Source organism: Ptychodera flava, chromosome 6, assembly GCF_041260155.1.
Source record: "Ptychodera flava strain L36383 chromosome 6, AS_Pfla_20210202, whole genome shotgun sequence".
Lineage (NCBI taxonomy): Eukaryota > Metazoa > Hemichordata > Enteropneusta > Ptychoderidae > Ptychodera > Ptychodera flava.
In genome coordinates, this window is record NC_091933.1 from 2,421,549 (window position 1) to 2,445,710 (window position 24,162).

General features: G+C 35.2%; 1 protein-coding gene across 1 annotated transcript in view; it reads right to left on the reverse strand.

Moving 5' to 3' along the window:
* LOC139134581 (A disintegrin and metalloproteinase with thrombospondin motifs 9-like) overlaps positions 1–24,162 on the reverse strand; it is a 145,742-nt gene that overhangs the window by 55,018 nt on the left and 66,562 nt on the right. The window contains exons 6-15 of the mRNA XM_070701491.1: positions 22,266–22,422; positions 21,671–21,754; positions 16,025–16,149; positions 10,044–10,084; positions 9,108–9,213; positions 8,455–8,589; positions 5,816–5,960; positions 5,177–5,269; positions 3,550–3,759; positions 1,788–1,905 (exon numbers count right to left, since the gene is read on the reverse strand). Of these exons, the coding sequence (XP_070557592.1) occupies positions 1,788–1,905; positions 3,550–3,759; positions 5,177–5,269; positions 5,816–5,960; positions 8,455–8,589; positions 9,108–9,213; positions 10,044–10,084; positions 16,025–16,149; positions 21,671–21,754; positions 22,266–22,422 (1,214 nt within the window). The remainder of the gene's footprint in view (positions 1–1,787; positions 1,906–3,549; positions 3,760–5,176; positions 5,270–5,815; positions 5,961–8,454; positions 8,590–9,107; positions 9,214–10,043; positions 10,085–16,024; positions 16,150–21,670; positions 21,755–22,265; positions 22,423–24,162) is intronic.

Sequence of the window (24,162 nt, forward strand, 5' to 3'; positions counted from 1 at the left end):
GCTGGTCCTTGCAAAAACAACGCTAACTTGTTATATGCGCATGCGCATATTAAGGAGAGACCCATTTGATTTCGGGGGGGGGGGTATGCAGGAAGTGGGTATGGGAACTTTTTTTGTCAGAGAGACAGCATTTTTTAATTTCAACTGTCACACCTGCATCAATTTTTTTATCAAATGGAGTAGCAGTGCAATTTTTCAAATTAAGCCAGTGTTTCACATATCACAGGATGGTTTTATATATTCATTTTACATTCCAACGAATGAAAACAAAATGGAAAGTCTAGTATATATACAACTTTAAATTATAGAACACTTTTTTGGCAAATCAACAGTGATCAGTACTATACCTGCTTTTCTTTATAACAGTCAATTCCTTTTAAGTTCTCAGGGGAGATGTTATCTTTTGTGGTCAGAGAAACAAGGCTCACACATTGTATTTCATTACATTTGTTGTTCCTCAATTTTTCTTTTACAACTTGTAATCTTTCTAACATATTTATGTTGAGAGAATAATATATTGGTTTTTACACTAGTTTATTGACTCCTGTCTTGTGTTTTCAATTTTCACAATGTACAGAAGTCAAATAGTCCCATCTAGATATTGCCTGTACCATTGAGATATTGCAACAGAAATCCAGAAATATGATTTCTTGGGTCAGAAAAGGGAAGGAAAACATCGAGTGCACTGAGGTGTAAAGTAGTGAATGCTTATATCATAAGTGCTGGGAAAAAAAAACACATGAGAATTGCTTGTGGTAAAAACATTTGCGCTGCCTATGGCAGCATGCTAGCAAAGAACACATGAGAATGATTTCCAAAATTTTGCTCATTTCAACTGCATTATGACAATTCCTTTTTTATTTATTTCTGTCTGTTATGAGAATTTTTTTTCTAAAGCCATTACAGGCTTATTTTTTTCTTTTATTTCACCTGGTGACAATTTTTTTTCTCAAAATCCTCCATACCCCCCCCCCCACAAATCAAGTGGTTCTCCCCTAAGTGAGTCCCTGACCTATGCGGGCCAGTGGATTACTTCCTCAGTAGAACTGATATGCCTGCCGGTACCATCATTCTTCAGTCGATCAAAGGCGCCTTTCGTACCAAAAAATACACGACAGCCGCAAAAGTGCATCACTGTCAACGTCATAACTATAGAATATATTGATATGCACAGTGAAACGTTCAAAAAGTAAAAAATGTGCCCACACCGAGAAACAAGATGGCGTCCGATTCGATTCTCAACTCAGATTTTGTCCTAGAGTTGTGCGCATGCGCAGACGGTAGCTTTAACGAAAGCGAGTCAAAATCAAGTAAATATAAAATAAAAATGGATAAAATATTGTTAAAAATAATACAAGGCATGTATCACCAAATTTTGAACATTTCTGACGGCATTTCAACTATACGAACACCCATGCCAAATATCACAATAATCAAATCAGTGGTTTTGAGGAAAAATTGAAAATAGTGGTTTTCACAAAAAGCTAAAAAAGCGACTTTAAAATGATTCAATCAAAAAAAGAAAAAAGACCGTTTGAGATACATGCCAAAGTGACCACCAGACCAAATTTCAGAAAAAGTTACTGAAGCGTTTCTGAGATACCTGCGTCCACAGCATACGGCCCACTGTATGCAACAACAGAGGCCGCGTCATCCCATTAGTACTTTGGGCCAAAGGCCCAAAGGACTAAAAAATGTGGAAAGGATGACACAATATACTATTGATAACTGATAGTCTGATGCAAGTACTGGTAGGCAGCTGACAGGTGGGTGAATATATCACTTACTTCCACTGTATTTTGGTACCCATGTAACATTTGGAGGTAGTCCGTATAAGTTAAAGTGATGACCATTCCATGATGAGCACTGCTTTTCCCTAAAGCCAGGCTGACCTGTAGGACAAGGCTGAAAAGCAAAACTGTCCATGTTAATTCATATTTCATTCAAACACTTGTTTGTAAATTATCTAATTATATATACTGGTTTGAGTCGTGATAAAAATCTGTATACAAGGATACAAACTCTTGATAGCAAATTTATGATCAAAAATGATTTCATGGTGATACTTTATTTGAATCTAAGAGTTGGTTTCACAAAATCAACTGGATGCCCGGCCAACAGTGTATCTCAGACCAGTAAAGATGATTCATTTTTCACCACTTAAAATCAGATGAATAGTGGAATGGCTGAACAATGCTAATAAACAGCATATAGGTATGCATATTACTGTCTTGTTCTTGTGACCCTTTTCATGAAAAACACATGTTTCATTGAGAAATGGATCTTTACAGATGTACACATAATCCAAACACTCAAGTAAAGTTTCACAGATGTACTGGTAGTTGCCTATCCATAGACTAACCACAAACTGATTGCCTATCCATAGACTAACCCAGAACTGATTGCCTATCCATAGACTAACCCAGTGCCTATCCATAGACTAACCCAGAACTGATTGCCTATCCATAGACTAACCCAGTGCCTATCCATAGACTAACCCAGAACTGATTGCCTATCCATAGACTAACCCAGAACTGATTGCCTATCCATAGACTAACCCAGTGCCTATCCATAGACTAACCCAGAACTGATTGCCTATCCATAGACTAACCCAGAACTGATTGCCTATCCATAGACTAACCCAGAACTGATTGCCTATCCATAGACTAACCCAGTGTCTATCCATAGACTAACCCAGAACTGATTGCCTATCCATAGACTAACCCAGTGCCTATCCATAGACTAACCCAGAACTGATTGCCTATCCATAGACTAACCCAGAACTGATTGCCTATCCATAGACTAACCCAGTGCCTATCCATAGACTAACCCAGAACTGATTGCCTATCCATAGACTAACCCAGAACTGATTGCCTATCCATAGACTAACCCAGAACTGATTGCCTATCCATAGACTAACCCAGTGTCTATCCATAGACTAACCCAGAACTGATTGCCTATCCACAGACTAACCCAGAACTGATTGCCTATCCATAGACTAACCCAGTGTCTATCCATAGACTAACCCAGAACTGATTGCCTATCCATAGACTAACCCAGAACTGATTGCCTATCCATAGACTAACCCAGAACTGATTGCCTATCCATAGACTAACCCAGTGCCTATCCATAGACTAACCCAGAACTGATTGCCTATCCATAGACTAACCCAGAACTGATTGCCTATCCATAGACTAACCCAGAACTGATTGCCTATCCATAGACTAACCCAGTGTCTATCCATAGACTAACCCAGAACTGATTGCCTATCCATAGACTAACTCAGAACTGATTGTCTATCCATAGACTAACCCAGTGTCTATCCATAGACTAACCCAGAACTGATTGCCTATCCATAGACTAACTCAGAACTGATTGTCTATCCATAGACTAACCCAGTGTCTATCCATAGACTAACCCAGAACTGATTGCCTATCCATAGACTAACCCAGAACTGATTGCCTATCCATAGACTAACCCAGAACTGATTGCCTATCCATAGACTAACCCAGAACTGATTGCCTATCCATAGACTAACCTTGAACTTACCCTTGTGTTACAGGATCTAAATTTTGTTCTCCTACCAAGACAATATTTGCCACCATTTTGAGGAACAGGATTTGCACATTTTCTTGTCGCCGACTTCACACCGCCTCCACAAGTTCTAGAACATTCACTATATCTTTCCCAATCACTCCATCCACCATTGACTTGTCGTTTTGGATGTGTTTTATTAACACACTCTCCCTTATCACACCACTGGAAGAAACAAATCATGAATCAATGTGATGTTAATGAACTTGGAATCTTTTTTTTACATGTCAGAGTTTTACAGAACTTGAAATGCATGATTTTAGGCATTTCTTGCAATCACATAAAAATAATGTCCATGACATTGTGCCTTGGTTTTAATCACAATAAATTTACGCAGATATGGATATGAAGATATCAATCAAATTCAGTTTTGTACCGGTCAGTATCTTGAATAAATATGTAGTTCTACCAGAAGCACAGAGGTTAGGTTTAACTATAAATTTTCTTCTGATTAGTAACAAACTAAAACGAAAACATCCTATGTAACATGTGTACCTAATTTACACGCACAAAAAACAGGTGATTTCTGAAAAATATGATAAATAAAGAAAATACCCTCACAAATAAAATGTCACAATTATTTTCCTTATCTAGACAAATCTGGAAATTTGAATTTGTGTTCACAATTTAATATGAAATCAACTGGAAAAGTGTCAATTATTGCACTGGCCAGTGGGTTTAACTTGATGATATATTTGCTAATTTTGTCTGGCCATTTTTCCATCATGAAAACAAATACATAATTTTACCATTTATCAATCATGACTTGTTAGTACTTTGATTGTAAATAGTGTATGATGAATTTTTTCACATAATTTTCCTAGAACTGTGCCAACATTTTTTCATAGTTTGATGAAATGACAATATATAATGCGATATATCAATAATTACATAATGCAATATAAAACTCTGAAAACTGTTATCTGTTGGCACCAAATTTCTTTCAGACTGATTGAGTACAGGCCTGCCAAACTTCAAATTTGACCTATGAGTAACATGAGCCACTATTCCTGTATCATGAAATGTGGTAATCCTCACGTAAATGTAGATTTGGACCAATGTCATATATCATCTAAAACTATTTAGTTGAGGTATAATCAATGGCTTTTGTAAGGAAATAGATTCAGACTTAGAATCAATAACCAATCAAATGTCAATTCAACAAATACCAAAAAACTGGATGATAGAAAGTCATTCTCTGATTCAAGAAGCTAGCTGAATCCAGCTACAAACTTAAAATCAGGGTAAGAGAAGGCCCATGCTACTTTCAAATAGTGAAGGAGTCGAAAAACATGCATTTATAGCTACTATTCACAGATACACAGATAGACACAGACATGCAAACACACTCATACATCTTTGTATAAAGATGGTATACTCTCAACTGTTATTCTCAATGTCTGAAGAGTCCCCATACATTGTAGCTGGTAAACAGCGCCCTCAACAGACAGGAAATATACGTAACTTTTGTTGTTATCAAACTTTCCTTGTATTCACCAACAGCTTGATGTTAAGTTTCTTAAATAACCATGTATTTCAAGGACACTGATTTGGTCCCAAATCCAGATAAAACGTGACATACCTTATTATGACCACAAGATGTTCCATCTGCCATTGGCATATGCTGGGTTCGACAACCTCCGCCTTTGGTACACCAAAGCCTCTTACATGTCCACTACAAAGGGATATTTTTTATGCTTATCATTGACTGAGTTTTCATGTTTATAACTTACAGCAAATTCTCTAAAAAGCTACTTTTATATTTCTGTATATTTGAAAGAAAAGATGCATGATAACATTGTTTGTTGTCCGTAGACGAACAAGAACTGTTCATTTATATCATACTTACTATGCGGGAGACAAAGCAATCATACCACACAAACCAGCAGAATTTTACGTCATGGGCATACATGGTAACGTAAACAGAGGCAATTCATTCTAGCCAGTGATGAGAAGCATCAGTGTATTCTGAATGTATAATGATCAACATTGAAAAGGAGGCCAGTCTAATATTGATGTTGTAACAATGACATCAAAGAGTTCAGATTTGTATCAAACCAGTTGTTAAATTATGATGAATTGGTAGGTATTAGTGTTTTCTTTTCAAAGAAAGGCAAGTAAAATGTCGACACATCATGAAGTGAGAACAGTGTACTCATTTCAATGATATGTAACATACAAACAGTCAATGTATATTTTTGATAACAATGACAAAACTTACCATAAAAGGACAAACTGTTGAATTTTCACCAAATATCAGTTTGCACTGTTTGTTGGCTGGATACTGGCCTTCGATGCCAGGTAGTGTACGTGGTAGCCTCATTGCAGACTTTGGTCTATCAAGTAGACAATGCCCTGATCCAAGGCTATTGAAAAATGATAGAGAAAAATCAAATGTCAAATTGCGGTACTTTTGAAAGATAAAATCTTGCTTCTTTACTGCTCAAATTACTCTGACTTTGTACGTTTGTAGTGCCAATGTTGATGTGATGTGGAGTCCCTACCAAGTCATTAACTTTGTCATTATCAAGGTCTTAATTCATAATGGTTTGCTGGGTATAAGAACCTGCATGTGGCTTTAAGTTGACCACTTGCTATTGATAGTATTGTGTATTCAAGACAACCTGCAAATATTTCAGTTATTAAACCACACATTATGAGTTTGTTTTTCTAGAACCCCTCTGTAGTTTCCATCATCTCAATGGAGAAAGTAAACCAAACACGAGGCAATTTGAGATTCTTCAACCATAGATGACTCTGCTTGAAGTGTACTTCATGTACAATGTGTAAAAGTTTCCTCACAGAGGCAGCACATTATCCATTGCCAAGCAACATTTCTCATGAATTCTTCATTGTTTATGGAATTTGCATGAACATAACAACTATTATCCACAGGAGACATACAAATCTAATGTTTCCTTGACCTCTACAAATAAATAAATTGATTCATTAAGGATGTTACAATGGCTGTTCCTACAGGGGTCACCAGATTCTCATCTCCAGATTTAACATTATTTGGTATAAAAACAAACAATTCAGTGTTTAATAATATCTGATATGTGTGAAAGATGTGATATCTGTAAAGTTCATCCTTGCCCACTATGTTACAAAATTCCAGCCACTGTTGCCGACCAAGTCAGTGTCACTCAACAAGAAAAACTCCAGGAATATCAAAACAAACACATGCACAATTAAGCAATTGGAATATGGTCTACTGATCAATGTAAACAGAAACTTAAACTTGAAACGCCACACTGAATCTTTATAGTAAAAGACCTTGCATTGAAATCGTAGCATCCCAAATGATAATATTATGCTGCATTTCTTTAACAGTCAAGGAAAATCTTTCATGGATTTTTAGGAGAACACCCAGCCAGTACATTACATGATATCAGTACATTACATGATATATCCACACATACATGGGACTAACTGAAATGTGTTGTTGTTGGTTATAGTTTGTAAGCTCAATACCATGGTACATATTGTATTCCAGTGTGCGACATCAGCTTTTTCTGCATATTATTGAGAATGGCAAACTTTAACTAAACCTTCATCACAACAATGAATATGGAAAACAGGATTTATTTAACCAATGCCAACCTGTGGGACATCTGATTTTGATACCTTATTTGATTATTCCAATTTACTGATAAAACAATTCACAGACACTTTAAGTGACTGATGGCTGGCCCACCCCAAATGAGCTGTTTACTTGGAGATGGGAGGATGTCTATCTCCCACTGTGACTGTCTGCCTGAATAGCCTCTCAGAAAACATGACTTGTATTGTGATCTTCATTGACTGATTAATGTGTCCTTGCTGTTTCTGTAAACATTTCACACTGTGGCCAAACCAGATTCTGCTGGTATCTTGACTGGCACTGTGCACTATTTGTGTGTTGATTTCTCTCCCATTGACTTAGACACATCATTTATCTTGCCATATCTTTCCTTTATTCACTCTAACAGTAACATAGAAATGTACATTTCCTGTCTGCTGTGTCATTCAACTTGATGGAATGTTCACACATTAACAAATCACACGTAATACGTGTGATTTGTTACACAATATAGACCTGAGAACTTGCAACTTTGGGGAACTCTTTAATGGGAATTTTGCACAAGCCAGTTACATTCAGCATTTATAACTGCAAACTGTGATATACTTTTAATCAAGCTGATCCTAAGTTTCTCAGTAAAATTTCGCATGTACAAAATGCTTTACACCAAACCATATGTAGCAATGTATAATGTTAAAACAAATGTATGTGACAAAATACATACCCAATATGTGATACAAAGTATACATATGATAGCTACATTACGTACATTGCAGTGTACATTACATTGTAATTAGCCTAGAATTCTATTTGTCCGCTTGCCTCCGTACCTCCAGTAGTGGGCCGGAGGTACGGAGGCAAGCGGACGAATACAATTCTAAGCATACATTGTAATCTACATTATCAACTGCATAGTGCAATGTACCTTATGTAGACCATACTCTAACATACATAATACCATTTTATGGATGTGAAAAATTCTGGAATGTCACAAAATTTGACAAAAAATGTCACTGTAACTGAAGTACCATGTTACAATTTTGCATTGATTAGCATTGAGGATAGTGTTACATTTCATAACAAATCTGATTATCATTAGGTGATTGGTATCTAGATTACTTTCATTTTATCTTCCTTTCCTATGAAGCTAGAAAATTTTCCTTGACCGTCAAATACATATATAAATGAAATATTTATCTTTGAAGTGGTTGGATGTTTGTGTATCATTTAATGTCAGCATTAACTAATGTGCCCATAATGGCAAAATCTGATTATAGCATGAGACTTGGTATACTTACTCCAGAAACTCTGTAAGTTCCTTGCTGCTACACTTTGACCATGACCATGGATATGTGTGGTCATAAAATCTTGGTGCCATCACATGGTGTCTACCTCTTCGACATTTGATATGATCATCATGTGGAATGTTCAAACTAAGAGAGAATGCAAGAGGACAACGATATTGGTGAAAAGATTTTCATTGAAATTTACAGGCTTACAATAAGTTTGGTCCTAATGCAAAGCAGTAAGGTTGATCAATCCTTCTGTGCACAGAAGTGTTTAAAGATGAGTACTGACAACATAATGTTTCTACAAACAGGACCTGCTTGATGACCTATGACCTTGCTTGATCATTGATGCTCTTTTATTCTAACTGATATCAAACCTCATAAATGAAACAGGCGTCCATCAAATATGAAATGTATTCATGAAAATCATTGTATCCTGGTATTTGAAAAGTTTGCAATAAAAACCTTTACGAGATTAAACCAAGTTAATTTGGCCACTGGTGACATTATTTATTATTCGAACAGACAAACTGAGATATAAGATATGAACTTCAACGTCGTCACTCATTTCAAAAAACATTTTTGACTACAGCAGATTTATGTTACACTATTTATTGTTCATCTGTAAAACAGTTTATGAGATACACAGGTCATATACTTACACATGCCCTAATTCATGGGCTATGGTAAATGCAGCACTTATTCCATTATCTTGAACAATAGAACAACTAAGGCTAGGATCACACACTGTACCCAATTCAGCCAATCCTGAAATCACAAATTGAAAGTTATCAGTGACTATGGGCCACAATATCAACAGTGGATCTAATGCCATGTCTCTGTTTTTCAATGCAATGATCAATTTCCTGAAAACGCTTGACTATGCCTCGCTACACTTCCCACACTGGTAGACTGTCTTTTGAATTGAGAGCGGACAATGATGATGTCAGCAGGTATTCCATGAAACAAGTCATCCAAGGTAAATGTTTGTGTGTTGAAAAACCTTGCCACAGACTTCACACCCTTCATACGGTTATTATGACACACTCATCTCAGCAAGACTCTTGCGATAAAACTACAAACGTTGTTCATCCCCGATTGTGTATTTGCTCATTAAAGTGCACATGCAGTACGCAGATCTGGGTCTGGGCAGCTTACCCATGCTAAACTCAAAGAAAAAAATGTATTTACTGTAATTATACTGTAGGACTATGTTGTGTCTGTAGAACTGACCTACTTTCCTGTAAACGAGTTCAGCAATGATTTGTATAATGACACTGTTTGAACAGGGAGGTTGCACCAAGCATGTATATCTCTTTTCATGCCAAGTTCATATTTCATCATCAGGTCAAGTTGGTTGAAACTAGTAAAACATGTCCAATATGGCACATTTTAACAAAGACTTGAAGATTTGAAGGTCCCTGAAGACAGAGATACTGTAAAATATGATTTTTACAGACTTAAGCAGCTATAACATACCAAGCTAAGTGGGAGAAAATACATATGGTTTTGGCTCAATACCACTTTTTACTGACTTGGCAGATGGGGAAGTGATACTGTCTGACAGGTAAAGGGATATTGTTGTGATGGTAACTTACCAAGCGTATCACACCTGTTTGCATCAATGCAAATATCCTCTCTGTAAAGACATAGAACCAAAAATATATTTTAGTAATAATTAAGGAATATTTGACTTTGATGAAAAGCTAGTCTGAAAATCAAGCAATACCTTCTATATTCATTTCATCTGTGTTCAAATGGATCACTTTTCACTGGTATCTTTGATGTGATGACAATGGTGATTACAATGTCTACGATTAACAGAAGTATTCCAAATTTTGAAAGATTCAAAATTATACACACAATTAGACAATTGCAAAGTATCATCATAGGTCTTCACTTAAGTTGACATTTCAATTCTTGCTTTCTGATGAACCTGTTATAGTCTATTTCTAGCAATTTGTTTGTAGCATGCAGTTATAAAAGCACATGCACCTATAAACTAACAGCTCTCTGTGCTTTCTTTTCATGCATATTCCAGCTGAGCTGCTGGTGTTGCTATAGAAACTGTTATAGTATAAGACATTACAATTTCTAGAGAGGAGGGAGATGTAGACAGATATAAGATGAGAATGGAGTTGTAATGCAGTTTACCTTTTGGTCGTCTGATAAAATCCACGTTAAAACAAGGCAGGAAAAACAGAGATGATTAAACGTTAGTGAAGGATTGGAGAGATTTAATTAGATTGTCAGAGAAGTGATGAGTGCTAATCAGACATTAATCATGTAAACATCAGTATGGGTACAATCTGAGGGATAGCAATATAGTTTTTGTCTTGAACAGGAAAATTGAAGTGTAGGAAAAACGGTCAGATACATTGCACTTGAACTACTTCCATTCACAGTCCCTGATTATTTGAAATAAAACTACATTATGATCATCTCTATCTTTCATGCTATTTGTTAATATTAATATTAAATCCTATTAATAATTAATGGTAATGATATTGCATCAGTAATATTCACCACAAAGAGAAATTCAGTCATAATCTAACTCATAATTTCATTTTCATAAAGCAGCACTACAGCCATATTGGCTAAATGTAAGTGAGTGTTTCACTTCTTTGAATTTGACAAATTTGGAGTTGTGGGTTGGACAAGCCATGCACCTCTATTTTCTTTCCAATAGTGTAAAATTACAGAAATTTTGAACATTTTGCACACTTCAGACATCAAGAGAAAGTAAAAATGTTAGAAATGTGGGCATGCTGGTCAACTTATTGTTACTAAGAATGGAGAAATATTGCAATTCTCAAGGCAAAATAAGAGAAAATTAAAATATTTGATTGCAAGGTGGTCTGGTGCAAGGAAGCTAAGGACCTACTGTTTTACACAACAATGTAGGGTAGCAAATTATAACAAGCTGGCATTGGCATCTGCAGTCATTACTATTTGCTTCACAGATGTACTGATAGCAAGTCAATAAAACTGTGTCTCAAAATTGTAATGTGTGTTCTTGTACTTTAACTAAGATCTCAAAAATCTACCATTGGAGAGCATCATCAAGTAGTGAGCTTTTCATCTGGATCTCAAAACAGATAACTAACTCTGCCACAAACAGCAATACGGTTGTTCAAATCACTGATAGTGTATAGCTTTGGGAAATTAAGTCAGTACTTTGAACAGCAATATAGGGATTCATATTGAACTAATTCCAGACATAATTACTGCATATTGCTCTTTTGACAGTAATTCATATTTCACTGCAACTAAGATGTATAAATCTAATATAAAATTTTAACATGAACTGTTTGTCATTATTCACTGAAGATAACAATATCTCTTGTCACATCAGATTAATTTATTTCTATGAAGCAGACAACATTTAATGGGATCATTTAACAAGAAGAAATCGATGACTTGGGTGTGTCTCATTAAATGATTAAAGTTATCTCTTACATGATTTGCTGCAATTTGTGCCTTAATTGTCACATGTGTCACTATTCCTTTGCAATGGCAAGATTTTCAGAAATGATGCAAAGTTGGAATAATAACCTTTTAGAGTATAGCCATAGTACAATTTGCTGTGTAGCTAGGATATGATTACCATGACAACGATAATACTGTTTGTAGTAACTTTACATGCACTGTTCACTGACATTTTTTAATGTCATAGATTATCGCTGTACTTCATGTACAGGAGCTATGTTGTAATGAAATTACATAGACATGTAAAAAGCTAATGGCTACCAGTCAACAAAGAAGCTGAGTACAAACATTTCTACCAATCATGTACAAATTCGTGAAAAAACTTCAAATCACATGAAGCAATATTCATTCTTTAATCAAAGTCCGAACCTTCAAAGTTTTATGTAATCCAAAAATAAATATCCTTGGGTGTAACTGATTTGGTAACATAGTCACTGGGAACTAAGTGTAGGTACCGAGTACAAGCAGTGTATTTATGAGTTTGTCCTTGGTTAACATGTGTTCATCCTTGGCCACCCTAACACAACTATTCATGAAACTTTAAAGGACTGCAATCTCAATCATGGTGTTCATCACCATACTTCATCATTGCCTGGTACATATGCTAACCCAATGCTAGCCATCATTGCCTGGTACATATGCTAACCCAATGCTAGCCATCAAACTATGTCAGGTTAAGTTCAATACATTCATGGTAACAATTACAGCATGGCACCACAAAGCTGATGCTTCTGAAATCTTAACAGCACTATTAAAGCACCAGTGTGTCTTTAAATCCATCTATCTATTAAAGCACCAGTGTGTCTTTAAATCCATCTAAAACCACCAGTGTCCTTAAATCCATCCATCCATCTATCAAGTGATTGATCCATGAAGAGACAGAAAAAACCGATATAGACTTCCATATATGATAATGACCATTGCAAAAATTAACTTCAATTTTTATAATTTCAATAAAACATCCTTTTTTGTTCCTCAGCTGTAAGTGTCGTGTCAAAAGCTTTATTCAAGCCATAGTAGGTTAAAGATCATTAATTGACCTTCAGCCTATGTTAGCAGTTCACTTCTCAAGGACTTATGATACTTTCTGTGCTTGTTTGTATGCAAAGGAATGATCTCAGACCAGTGACTGTTTGGTGACTTTGACATGCTTTAACCTGATTCCCACTTAACCATCAAAGCTGACCTAGATCAATGTGGCAATGATTTGTGAGGCAGATGTTACAACAGCTGTGTTTTGACATGAACTCACAGTGAAGACCACAGTAATTAACAGGACACTTGACATTCATATACTGTCATGTGCATTTGGCAATCTACCGTGTTAATTTCCATCTGATATTTGTTAACATTTCTGTATGATGACATCAGACTTTTCATCTTTAAGGACAAAGTTCACAAAAATCTTTACTCCATATGATGCATCTTCTGTTTATCAACAGTATAAAAGCCATACTTTCATCTTTTTGGACTCTACATCTCTTGGATGATAGCTTTATCTCCAAAAGTATATGATGTCAATCATCATTGCCTTTACTACATCACAGATATGTGGCAAATCTTACACTACCGGTACCTCACATAAGTGATATCATCTGTCATCTGTCATGATACAAAAATTGTCTTCATCCTGATGAGTACACATGTAATGTTAATTTTTTTTTAACAATTTCTTACCAGTTACATGTCAGTCAAATTGTTTCCTATAAATTGTGATTTTCTTCCTAACAAGCAGTTTGGCATACATAGAATAAAGTATAAAATGAAACAAGCAAAATATACTGCTGCATTCTCGACAAACATTCAAGCCTTTAAAAAAATGAACTTAATTGCAATTCAAAAATAACCATATTTTATGGACTCTTTGACCTAGCTGTGCCTAGCTGACCTAGCTGTCCCTGGCCAGATTATCATCTGTCATGATCAGTTTTATTTCCTTTAATAAGTCCAATTAATAGTCAGAATTTGGATGTGTATTTTTCAAATATTACAATCACACTCACTATAATTCATCATTTTTAACTGGAAATTGTCTTAACTCTTATGATGTAATTGGTCCAATGGGGACCTTTACAAAAATTCAATACAAGTGTCAAGGAGTAATCTCAGCTAACTTTTTACCAGTCACATTTTGCTCATACCATACTGCAATATAAGGCCTTCCATGTGAAATCATATACAATCAATTGAGGTAATATTCAATACTAAAATGTATATCAGCTGTACTGTTCAAAGCAAATACTGCCACACCAACATCTACAATCCATCAAAATTTACTAGTTTGGATAACTGAATCCACTGTTCTGAAGGGCAATTATCACTGAAAGTGTATCAAACTTTCCAAGTTGATGTGATTTATCAATAAGGTACTCTGTAAATCAATTACTATTGAGAAACTGATCCCCCTGTACAGTTAAGTACAAGGCACTCTCACACTCACAGTTTTTGTTACAGCAGCCTAACGTCTCTTTGACTTCTTTGTGCACCTCTTTGCAAAAACACCACACTGGCAATGAACTCAAACAATTTTATGGAACACTATCAAATTACAGAGGCAACTAACAAACCAGGTTATTAAATGTAGGGGCTTGTTATATTTCCGTACAAACATATAGTAAGATCATTATAAATGCAAACGCATTGTACAAAATATATTTTACTGATGAAATTATGTTACCTGGGAAATATCTGTTTCCATGACATATTACTTTCAACCAAATCCTATCAAATATTTTTCTATCTGAGAAACAAGCTCCAAAGGATATAATTTTTTTGTCATTGGCTTCTAGTATTTGAAAATTCCTCCAGCGCTTTTTATCTCTTCTTTCCACATACTTTTACAGGAGCCTTTGTTTACAAAGGCCATTTTTCTCATTCCTTCATAAATCCAGAATGAGCGATACAAAGATTCTCCAAATAACTTTGTAGAAATAAAGTACGGAGAAATCTTGTTAAATGTTTTTAAAAACATGGTTACATTCTCTGTTTAACTTTTTGTGATAAATTTATGAGAACATTGAAGGTTTTTACTATCATCATTTAACCAGGTAAAAATAAATTTTTCTTTGTTGAATTTATCCCCTGTCCTACGAAATACCTAGTTATCAAATATTCATTGTGTTCAAAATGTCCAGAGAGTCTCAAAAGCCTGTGAGAGATTTCTGTCACCACAATGTGAGGTGTTTCAGTCAGGACACAGCCAGCTGATAATCACGGTAATCACAGATGACAAGTGTACAAACTTCCCCTGTAGAAGTTACCACATCACTATTACCAATCTGAAGACTTAATAAATTTGTGATGACAAACTCAGAGGGAGTGGTCCATCATTAAAACAGTTTGTATTACTACCAGCTGTACCTTGCTGAAGTATGGCATGTACAAATGTTTGTCTAATGTTTTCATCATGAAATGAACTGTGTTTCTGGGGGTTGGTGGGGTGGGAGATGGAGAGATAATACGCTAATGATGAAGAATGAGTTAAGTGTCTATGATTTTACATATGCATCGTTTGACATGGAAGGTGTGTTCAATGGTCTTATGTCATGTAATTGAACATGCACATCCTGTCAGTACTATCATCAGAATAACAGATATATATGGCAAATCTGACAATATTATCACTTTTCTTATACTATGATAAAATCCTTCTTAAATTATGGGCATTGATTAACAAAAGTACATAATACATATTACAAGATTAGTTTCCTGATAAGTTGAACAAAATATTTTGAAGATGTAAGATTTTACAATGTAAAACATGAAAATTGCACTGCGCTATTCCGTAAACTTATTTTCACTTAAGATATTCAAGACAGGCCCAGAGGGATTTGGAAGAGAAAAGGTTGTTGACATATTACAATGACTACAATAACATAAATGTGATGTGTCACTGTTTCAAATTATATTATGATCCTTATGATCCTTTGTTAGCTTGTTGAATGAAAACACAAACATACAGCTAGGGGACATGAAATAGCGATGTTAAGTATAAAGAGTTAAATGTTGGAAAAATCTTCCAACATCTTTGTGATGTGTTAACTTTTTCACATGCTTCAGAAGCCTAGACAAGACACAATTAGTAGCATACCTGGTCAAGAGAACAGCTGTGTCGTAATGACCTGAGTCATTGTCATCTATTGTATTTTTTCCCTGTTGCCAATGACAAAACCTCTTCAATGTATCACGAGCATTTGTATTTATAGTTGGACCATCCTGAAACAAAGAAGACGGCAAATTAGAGGTCTGGAAACAATATACGGAAGATGTAATATTCAAAGCCATTTCAGCATCAAAGTTGTGTTGTTGCCATGCAACATGGCTAAATTATTATCTCATTTGTTAATATCTATGTGAAATACCTTAAAGAACAGTTATGTTTGTTATTGTGCTCACATACATACAAAAAGGTTGAAATGCCATAATGTCATATGCTCCATTGCTGGTATTGACTGTGCTACTCCTCCTGCTCAGTTGTGTTATTTGTGCATATACGGAATCAACAGCCTATTATCTGAATGTCCTATTTTAAACAATTTTTCAGATCCTATCTTGGCTGTAAATTACTAACTTCAAGGTACTGTGTAAACAGAGAAATGTTGGTGTATTTACAGAAGTGTGAAAAGCTTTGTGTAGAGAGAGATAAAGATTTGCATTTATCTTTAATCAGACAAAAATAGACTCAAACGACACACCTACTTCCAACTTTGATAATCTTGTTTTAATTGAGTAACTATTTATATAGTCATCTAGTGATAAAGGGTTGATTTCATAATTTTCTAAAAATGAGATTTATATATGTACTTTGACATTTCTCAATGACTGCTTTGCAGAGTTATGTTAAAGTTTTGCGGTCATTTGCGTCGTTCATTTGCTATTATCCATCAGCAAATGTGTGCACATTTGTTTGAATGGAAAAGACAGCAGCATCTCTATAATCATCTAATCAACTACAACAAAGTCTATCCATTGGTTTGAAAACACTGCTAATGTTTACCGTACATTGCTCTCTCAGTGCCTAATTGAACACTATTTACAATGATGATGGTGTTTAAGCCTTCACCTTTACTCACAGCGTGTCATAAATTAACATTACTTATCAATTCTAGATTGCAAAGGTTAAGCTTTGGTTTATCTTGATTAATGTAAAATTAATCATTATGTAGCGATCAAATAAAGTGCTAACAAATAGATATCACCCCTTTGGAAGGTATATATCATTCTTGACATTAAACATGTTACTCAAGTATATCATAATTTCAAAAAGCCATTAAACTGTCAGAGCAAACTCCATTGAAGTGTCCATGAACAGTTGACCATTTATCATTCACAATGGGGCTTGACTATCACGTGTGTGTGTGTGGAATCAGCACTGTGTCTAATGCATACACATATCAACTGAAATATTCATAAAATGTCAATACCAGAGAAACCTAGCTATGCACATATAATGCAAACCATTGTCGCATTTTCTTGCAGTTGTAGTGTACTCCAAGTTGTGCCGTTTCATTATGGGTTCAGAATTAGAATAAACCACACAAGAGACCAAATCACAACCACCATTCCTCAGTATGACATCTGCTGACCTTTATTTTCTGCCATAAATCATTTGCATAAATATGATATGTGAGCACCATACAGAAGGCATTATATTCTGTAAGTCTGTAATCATGTCACACACAACACAGAGAATTTGTACACACTGATTATTTGAAGTGATAAGCTGTATCACAAAGGTTGTAGCGATCTTAAAAGGGTTCTTTGTGGAATGCGCTATGATGGTTGTCAGTTTTTTATTATTTGTTTTGCTTTACTGTGCAACCATCTTAATTCTACTGTCAATAGTGCAACATGTCATATCCTCATTTGCTTTATGCTAACCACCTGAAGACAGTCGTAGTACATATAAGCCAACGCTGATTTTTAAATGCAAGAGTCAAGTCAAGAACTCAGTAAGTAACATCAAGACCTTTATACACAGTTGTAGATTGACTCTTTTATCTGTGAATCTGTGAAATGATGATGTGAAGTGCTGCCCCTTCAAATTCAGTGGACAGCTCACTGGCTTTCTTTGAGCTTGTATCAGTTTATTGATAGCACACAGGTTAATTATAGAAATGAGGTATTGTAATTACAAAAGCTGTGCGTTGGAGTATCTGGGGGTTGCATTATAAGCAGAGGTTCTGTTGCAAGACAATGGCTATTACACTTTCTTATCAATTTAACCCTGCCAAGAGGACCCTGGTGAATCGGTGTTAATGTGTTGATAAATACACATTAGCTAACATAGGCTGCCCTGATGGTCAGACATTTTAATCAAACTATTGTCACTAGTTAGACATATCAACCTTGCCTAACAGTACCTGTAATAGCATGCAAGCATTAAAATTGATGTTTCCCCGTATCTAGGCAGATTCCTGTGTTTATATTATTTTTTTTATTCAGTGTCAACATACTAAATAACCGAAAACACTTATTTTTATTTATGTTTGTTGTCGATAAACATGATTCAGATATTGCCGCGAAAGTTTCAATGACAGAAGGCGAAATGTGCTTCAATAGATACATCATTTTTGTTCTTGGAAACAAGTACACTTTCAGGGTCAACCTGCCTCTCACAGAACTTGCAGTCATCTATTTGATATATAAGGTAAGATACATGACCACACCAATGTGCAAGAGCCAATTGCAAATCAAATTTCAAAAACGAATTTGAAGAAATGAATGTTTACAGCTCATGGCTTTGCAACAAGTTAGTCTTGAGATGGCATGGTATGGTTTAGCCAGACTGATGACGGTACATCAGTAAATGACAGCAATCAAAGGCTTGGAGATTGACAGGTATCGTTGTCAGGCGGGTGATTCTCCTTGTCATAATACTGGTATGTGATAATATTGTTCAAAATTAAATTTTACTTTCAGTAGCCTGAACTTCAGTTGTCAACAATGATATGAGACATGTAATGCCCATACAGGCAATGTTGACAAATTGAATACCTGGTATTCAACATGATTTGTGAGTCAAGCAGAAATGAATACTGAACAAAAAAGGAGAGTTATTAGAAACTACTTGATAAATTACAACTAGTGGATTTAAATGTTAAAATTCTCTTACTTTTGTTAGAAGAATTTTAACCTTGCATGATCATCATGATTACTATTTAACTTTGTTAAGTTTCAAAACAAATAGTTGAGAATTGAAGTGGATAAGTAAAAGGACACTTGAGTCATTTTCTGTGTTCACTGAAGCAAGTACACAAGTAAGCAGGCAGTAAACTCAGTCGACTGTTTCATCATTAAAGTTGACCTCGAGAGTTAGACAATCAGTCTATGAACAGGTGTAAACAAACTCAACCTGGTAGGTAATATGACAAGGGTCACTGATGATGTCATTGACTTCTCATTGGCTATTAGGGCACACACTCCAGGTTCTGATTGGTCAAACTATTGTTTATGTTACTGATTTGTGGGTCAAAGGCTAGAGCATTTGTGGAAACAGTCTTGCACAAGCCTTTCACTGGGCCTTTTGCTGCAATTGAAGTCTGGAAAATTAGGGCAAAACTACATAAATTGACATGGCTTTTAAATTGATAAATTCTTTGCAAACTGGCGTAAATATAATAAACTCAGTGAAATTGTAACTTCTTGAATAAGCTGGAGCCTTATGGAAGCTGGCGTCAAGGAAGGAAATACAGCAAAAAACTGCAGTCTAAATGTACTAAACATGCAGATGTACTTTGCATAGTATAGACTGATTTTAAACCTTGGCATAACAAGGGAAATAATGGCAGAATATTAGTCTTTCGGACAGTAATCTGATCTGTTGCTGTGGAATATCACCAGTGTTTTCTAAAACTATATTACAGAACTACGCATCGAATTTTACTATGTTACACAACTGTTCATTCAATTTCAGTATTCCATGTCAAGGGACAACAGAGTATGTAGTGAGTCCCACTTACAAATTTCAATCAGTAGCAGGACTAAGTACCAATGTACAAGACTATAATTTAACTGAACAGATCAACCAAATGGTAAAAAATGCAGCATTGTCACTATACTGATTTCAATGCCGTTTTGAAACTCACATTTCCAGAATTTTTACTTAATTTTTAAAGATAATTTAGCTTCATGGAAAGCATGCTTATGGATATTATAAATGTTCCTGATGAGATTATAGATTATTATCAATCAAACAGGTAAACGCATAGAATAATTGGTGTAGCATATCAAGGGATATGTCCTGTCAACAACTTCCAACTTGATTAAACTAGTGAAGAAAAGGTGATATACAATGATGGACACAAAAGACGTTACACTTCAATGAAAACAAATATCCTGCTACCATTCTTATGCCAATTTCGTTGCAGGAATTCACTGGAAAAATCAAAGAAGTGACGTAGGATTTCTGAGGAGTTTTTCTCTCTTTTGTTTGATTTATAATCAACTCTTGATAAATGCCTGCAGTTAATGAAAACATACATAATTGCCTCTGCTGAAGAAAACACATCACACAATGTTGACAAGATAAGTGAAGAAGTTAATAAATAAACTAGAAGGCAGGCTTGTGGCAAATTGAGAATGAGAAGAGGGCAATTGTGTACACTGCTCCAAGGTGAAACGTAACATCTATCAATCAAAATGTCACTCCTTACAAAAACATCAACTGTGATTTTTGTGCTGAATGAAGTTACAGTGCAGAGCAGATAATTGCATTTCAAGTTTGTCCCATACAGGGTTTTTCTCAGTAACAGGGAAGGGCTGTGATGATCCAGATTGCAACCATGAGACAACAGTCAGATAAATTGAAACACTTAAACAGTCACTATAGACTATTGTGAGGTGAGGCTTGAAAGAGTTATATTTGTTTTCCATGACATAATGTTTAGGTACTGGATCACATTTCTCAAAATCAAAGTTACAACAATTAAAGTAGAAATCAACATCCTTCGCACATCTTGTTGTTGTTGTTGTTGTTTACACAAATACATCAAATTGTTAAAAATTTGACTTCAAACTGATTTCTAACCAGAGTAACCAGAGAAGAATGACAGCATCTGTACTACATCCTTTTTCAAATTTCATAGTGAAGGCATTTTAGCAAGTATCAGAGATGAATAGATTCAACAGTGGTTAGCTCTGAAGCTGTTACACTTTAAGTAACTTCAGAGGATGGGGGCTGATCAATAGATGTGACTTAAGTGAGTCAGGTACTGTAACAAAACTAGTATTTGCAACTCCAAATGCAATCAGGTAGGTCAAAGCAATGAATGTCTACCAGGACTAATGATGCATCATGGGTAAATCAACTTTTGAGAGCCTGTGGCGGTGCATGACCAATAACATAAGGTTTGTTGACATAGTTACAGGGCACATGGAGTTTGTTAAGACTGCAAGCATTCACAGTTTTATAGTTTCATTAAGTAGGTGTATGGGAGGCGGACAGAGGGCACTGTTTAGTCTGACCATATGTTGATTATCCAGGCTGTTTCTATTGTAGCTTTATTTTGACTGCAAACACCTGAACATTCCAAATTCATTTAATAAGAGTTAATGCTTGAAAGAGTAGAGAGGGTTTGTTTAGTAATGCTTGGCTGTCTTCTCTAATATTTGGACTCTAAACACTTCAAACACTGCTCTGCAGGATAGAAAATAGACCCCAGTGAGAGTGTGCAATTCAGCTGAAACACATTGTTCTTTTGAAGATTGGTAGCCTATAAATATTCAGATCACCTACCTTCTCATCTTTGATGACCAACAGCTTGACAACAGCAATGTTGACTGAATTTCCAATACTGGGATGTCTATAAATCCTATAGACCTGCAGTAAAGAAAGAAATGACATGCTAAATTTTAGAATTTCTAACAAAGTTTAGATTCACAATGAACTACTGAGCACTACGTCTGATAGAAATGTGTGAGCTCAAAATGCTTCTCTGTAGTTGGACTCTGCATGTGCCATTCTGCATGGACAATTATTAAAGTTTGACATTTTATGATGTTTTACTCCAGTTTGTTCAAAAACACAGCCCAAAAATATGTACCGTGTATTTTATTCTCTTAAATGTCAATGAAATGAAGAATTGTGATGATGTCCAACTGAATTATTGCAAACAACTGTCATGTCACTACCAATACATTTGATGAACACATTAATTTACTATTTCTTTGGCAACATAAATGTGCATCAGCAGTTTGGGGAGATTCTGCTGAAAATGTACATGTCTGCAGTTAGATAACATCCTATATCTTCATTACTGACAGACAATAATTAATGTGAGGTATTAAAACAAATAAAGATGAAATTTTCTAATGAACCCTAACATGCTTACCAATGACATCAATGTGAGTATATAGTGTTCTAAATTGTTTCCATGGTATTCATGCATTTTATAATCTGCAACAATCATAGTTTCTACATTCCTTTCATACGATGTTGATCTTTTCCTCCGATGAAAATCTTTCTTTGTTGACTCCTCTTCCAGTGAACTGTAGGAATGTAAAATGATGTTCATCAATTGGTCAATCACAAACACATGAGGTTCATTGATTGGTCAATCACATACACATGAGGTTCATTGATTGGTCAATCACAAACCCTGAAATAGGAAAGAATCTCTGATCTGAAGAAGTCTTGATGTCTTGGATTTACGAATCAGATTAAAGTGTATAACACAAGCTGTCTTTCTACAATGTATGCTCTGCATTGCACAAATACATTTATACAAATGTCTTCATCTTTGAAGTTTGCAGAGATGAGAGTGTACATCTACAAATGATTATTGTAAACACATATAGAAGGTCTGGTATGATTAGGTGTACATCGACATCACTAAGGAAACAATAACTACTCTACTTGAGATTGTAAAATATATCCATGGACAACAGTTCAACAATCTTTACTATGAAAAAAGATTTAATATGTCGGCATTCAGCAGATCCTTATATGGTTTACATGTCAGCAAAGTTTACCAAATGTATATGATATACAGTTTTCTGTAGAAGACATTTAGATGTTAAGTTTAGAGAATCCTTGTGGAAGTTTCAGTTCTGTGTGGGAACATTTTGCTTGGAACTCTAATGACAAAGTTGTGTTGCTGGTAGTGTGTTCTGTCATCTGAACAAAAACATCATCGATTCCTTTTTCCATATTCAAAGCCTATGTATCAATGAGTGAATTGACTTTCCACATCGCCACACTACTGAAAGCTTTCCAGTATGCATGTGAATTGCGACAGTTTTTTGCAGGTGACAGCGATGCGATGACAGCAACTTGTGAAAATGGACACTGACATGACACTTCCTTGGTTGGAATTCTTTTACATTTTCTAGTGTTCAGCACAGTCAGCCTGCATTTAAAGTCAACATCAACTTTATAACAGTTTAATTATAGCCTTCGCTATTTCTAACATACGAGACAAAATCCACTAGAATGGCAACCACACAAGAAGCTTGCTGCAATCTCGACTAAGAAAGGTTAATCAGTCATGTGACTTTTCACAGCATGTAAGAGACTTCGTTATAGTATTTTTAGTGTCTGTATTAACCCCTGTGTCAATCATTTGGATAGAACCATTACTATCATTGCACATCATGAAGATTGTACAAATACATACATGTAAATACAGAAAATGACTTTGTTACCAAAGAAAATTTTCAAGCAGGGGAACTGATTCCATTTAATCACAGACAGAAGTTACAGAAATGTCAGTAAATGCAAAATCAAACTAATTGTTACCATGATAGTGATAATACATTTACTACAGTAATTACTTTATTTGTTTAATTGTTTCCATGACAGTGATAATACATTTACTACAGTAATTACTTTATTTGTTTAATTGTTTCCATGATAGTGATAATACATTTACTACAGTAATTACTTTATTTGTTTAATTGTTTCCATGACAGTGATAATACATTTACTACAGTAATTACTTTATTTGTTTCTATGTGGTAATTAATGTCAAACAGATATTACAGTTAAATCCATCATTAACTCTAGTATCAACAGTGTGTAAAGTTTTCCCCAGTCCCTTTAATGCCTGGGATATTTGATATATTTTATGATAGTGGTAAGATCTGACCAATGTTCAAGCATTATGTTTGTACTTCGAGTTTAAAATGTCTATACTATCCTTGATATGTGTGTACACTATAGGTAATACTTTTAAAGCTTTCACAGAATACTCTGTTGATGTAATCAAACAGTGACAAAAAATAATATAC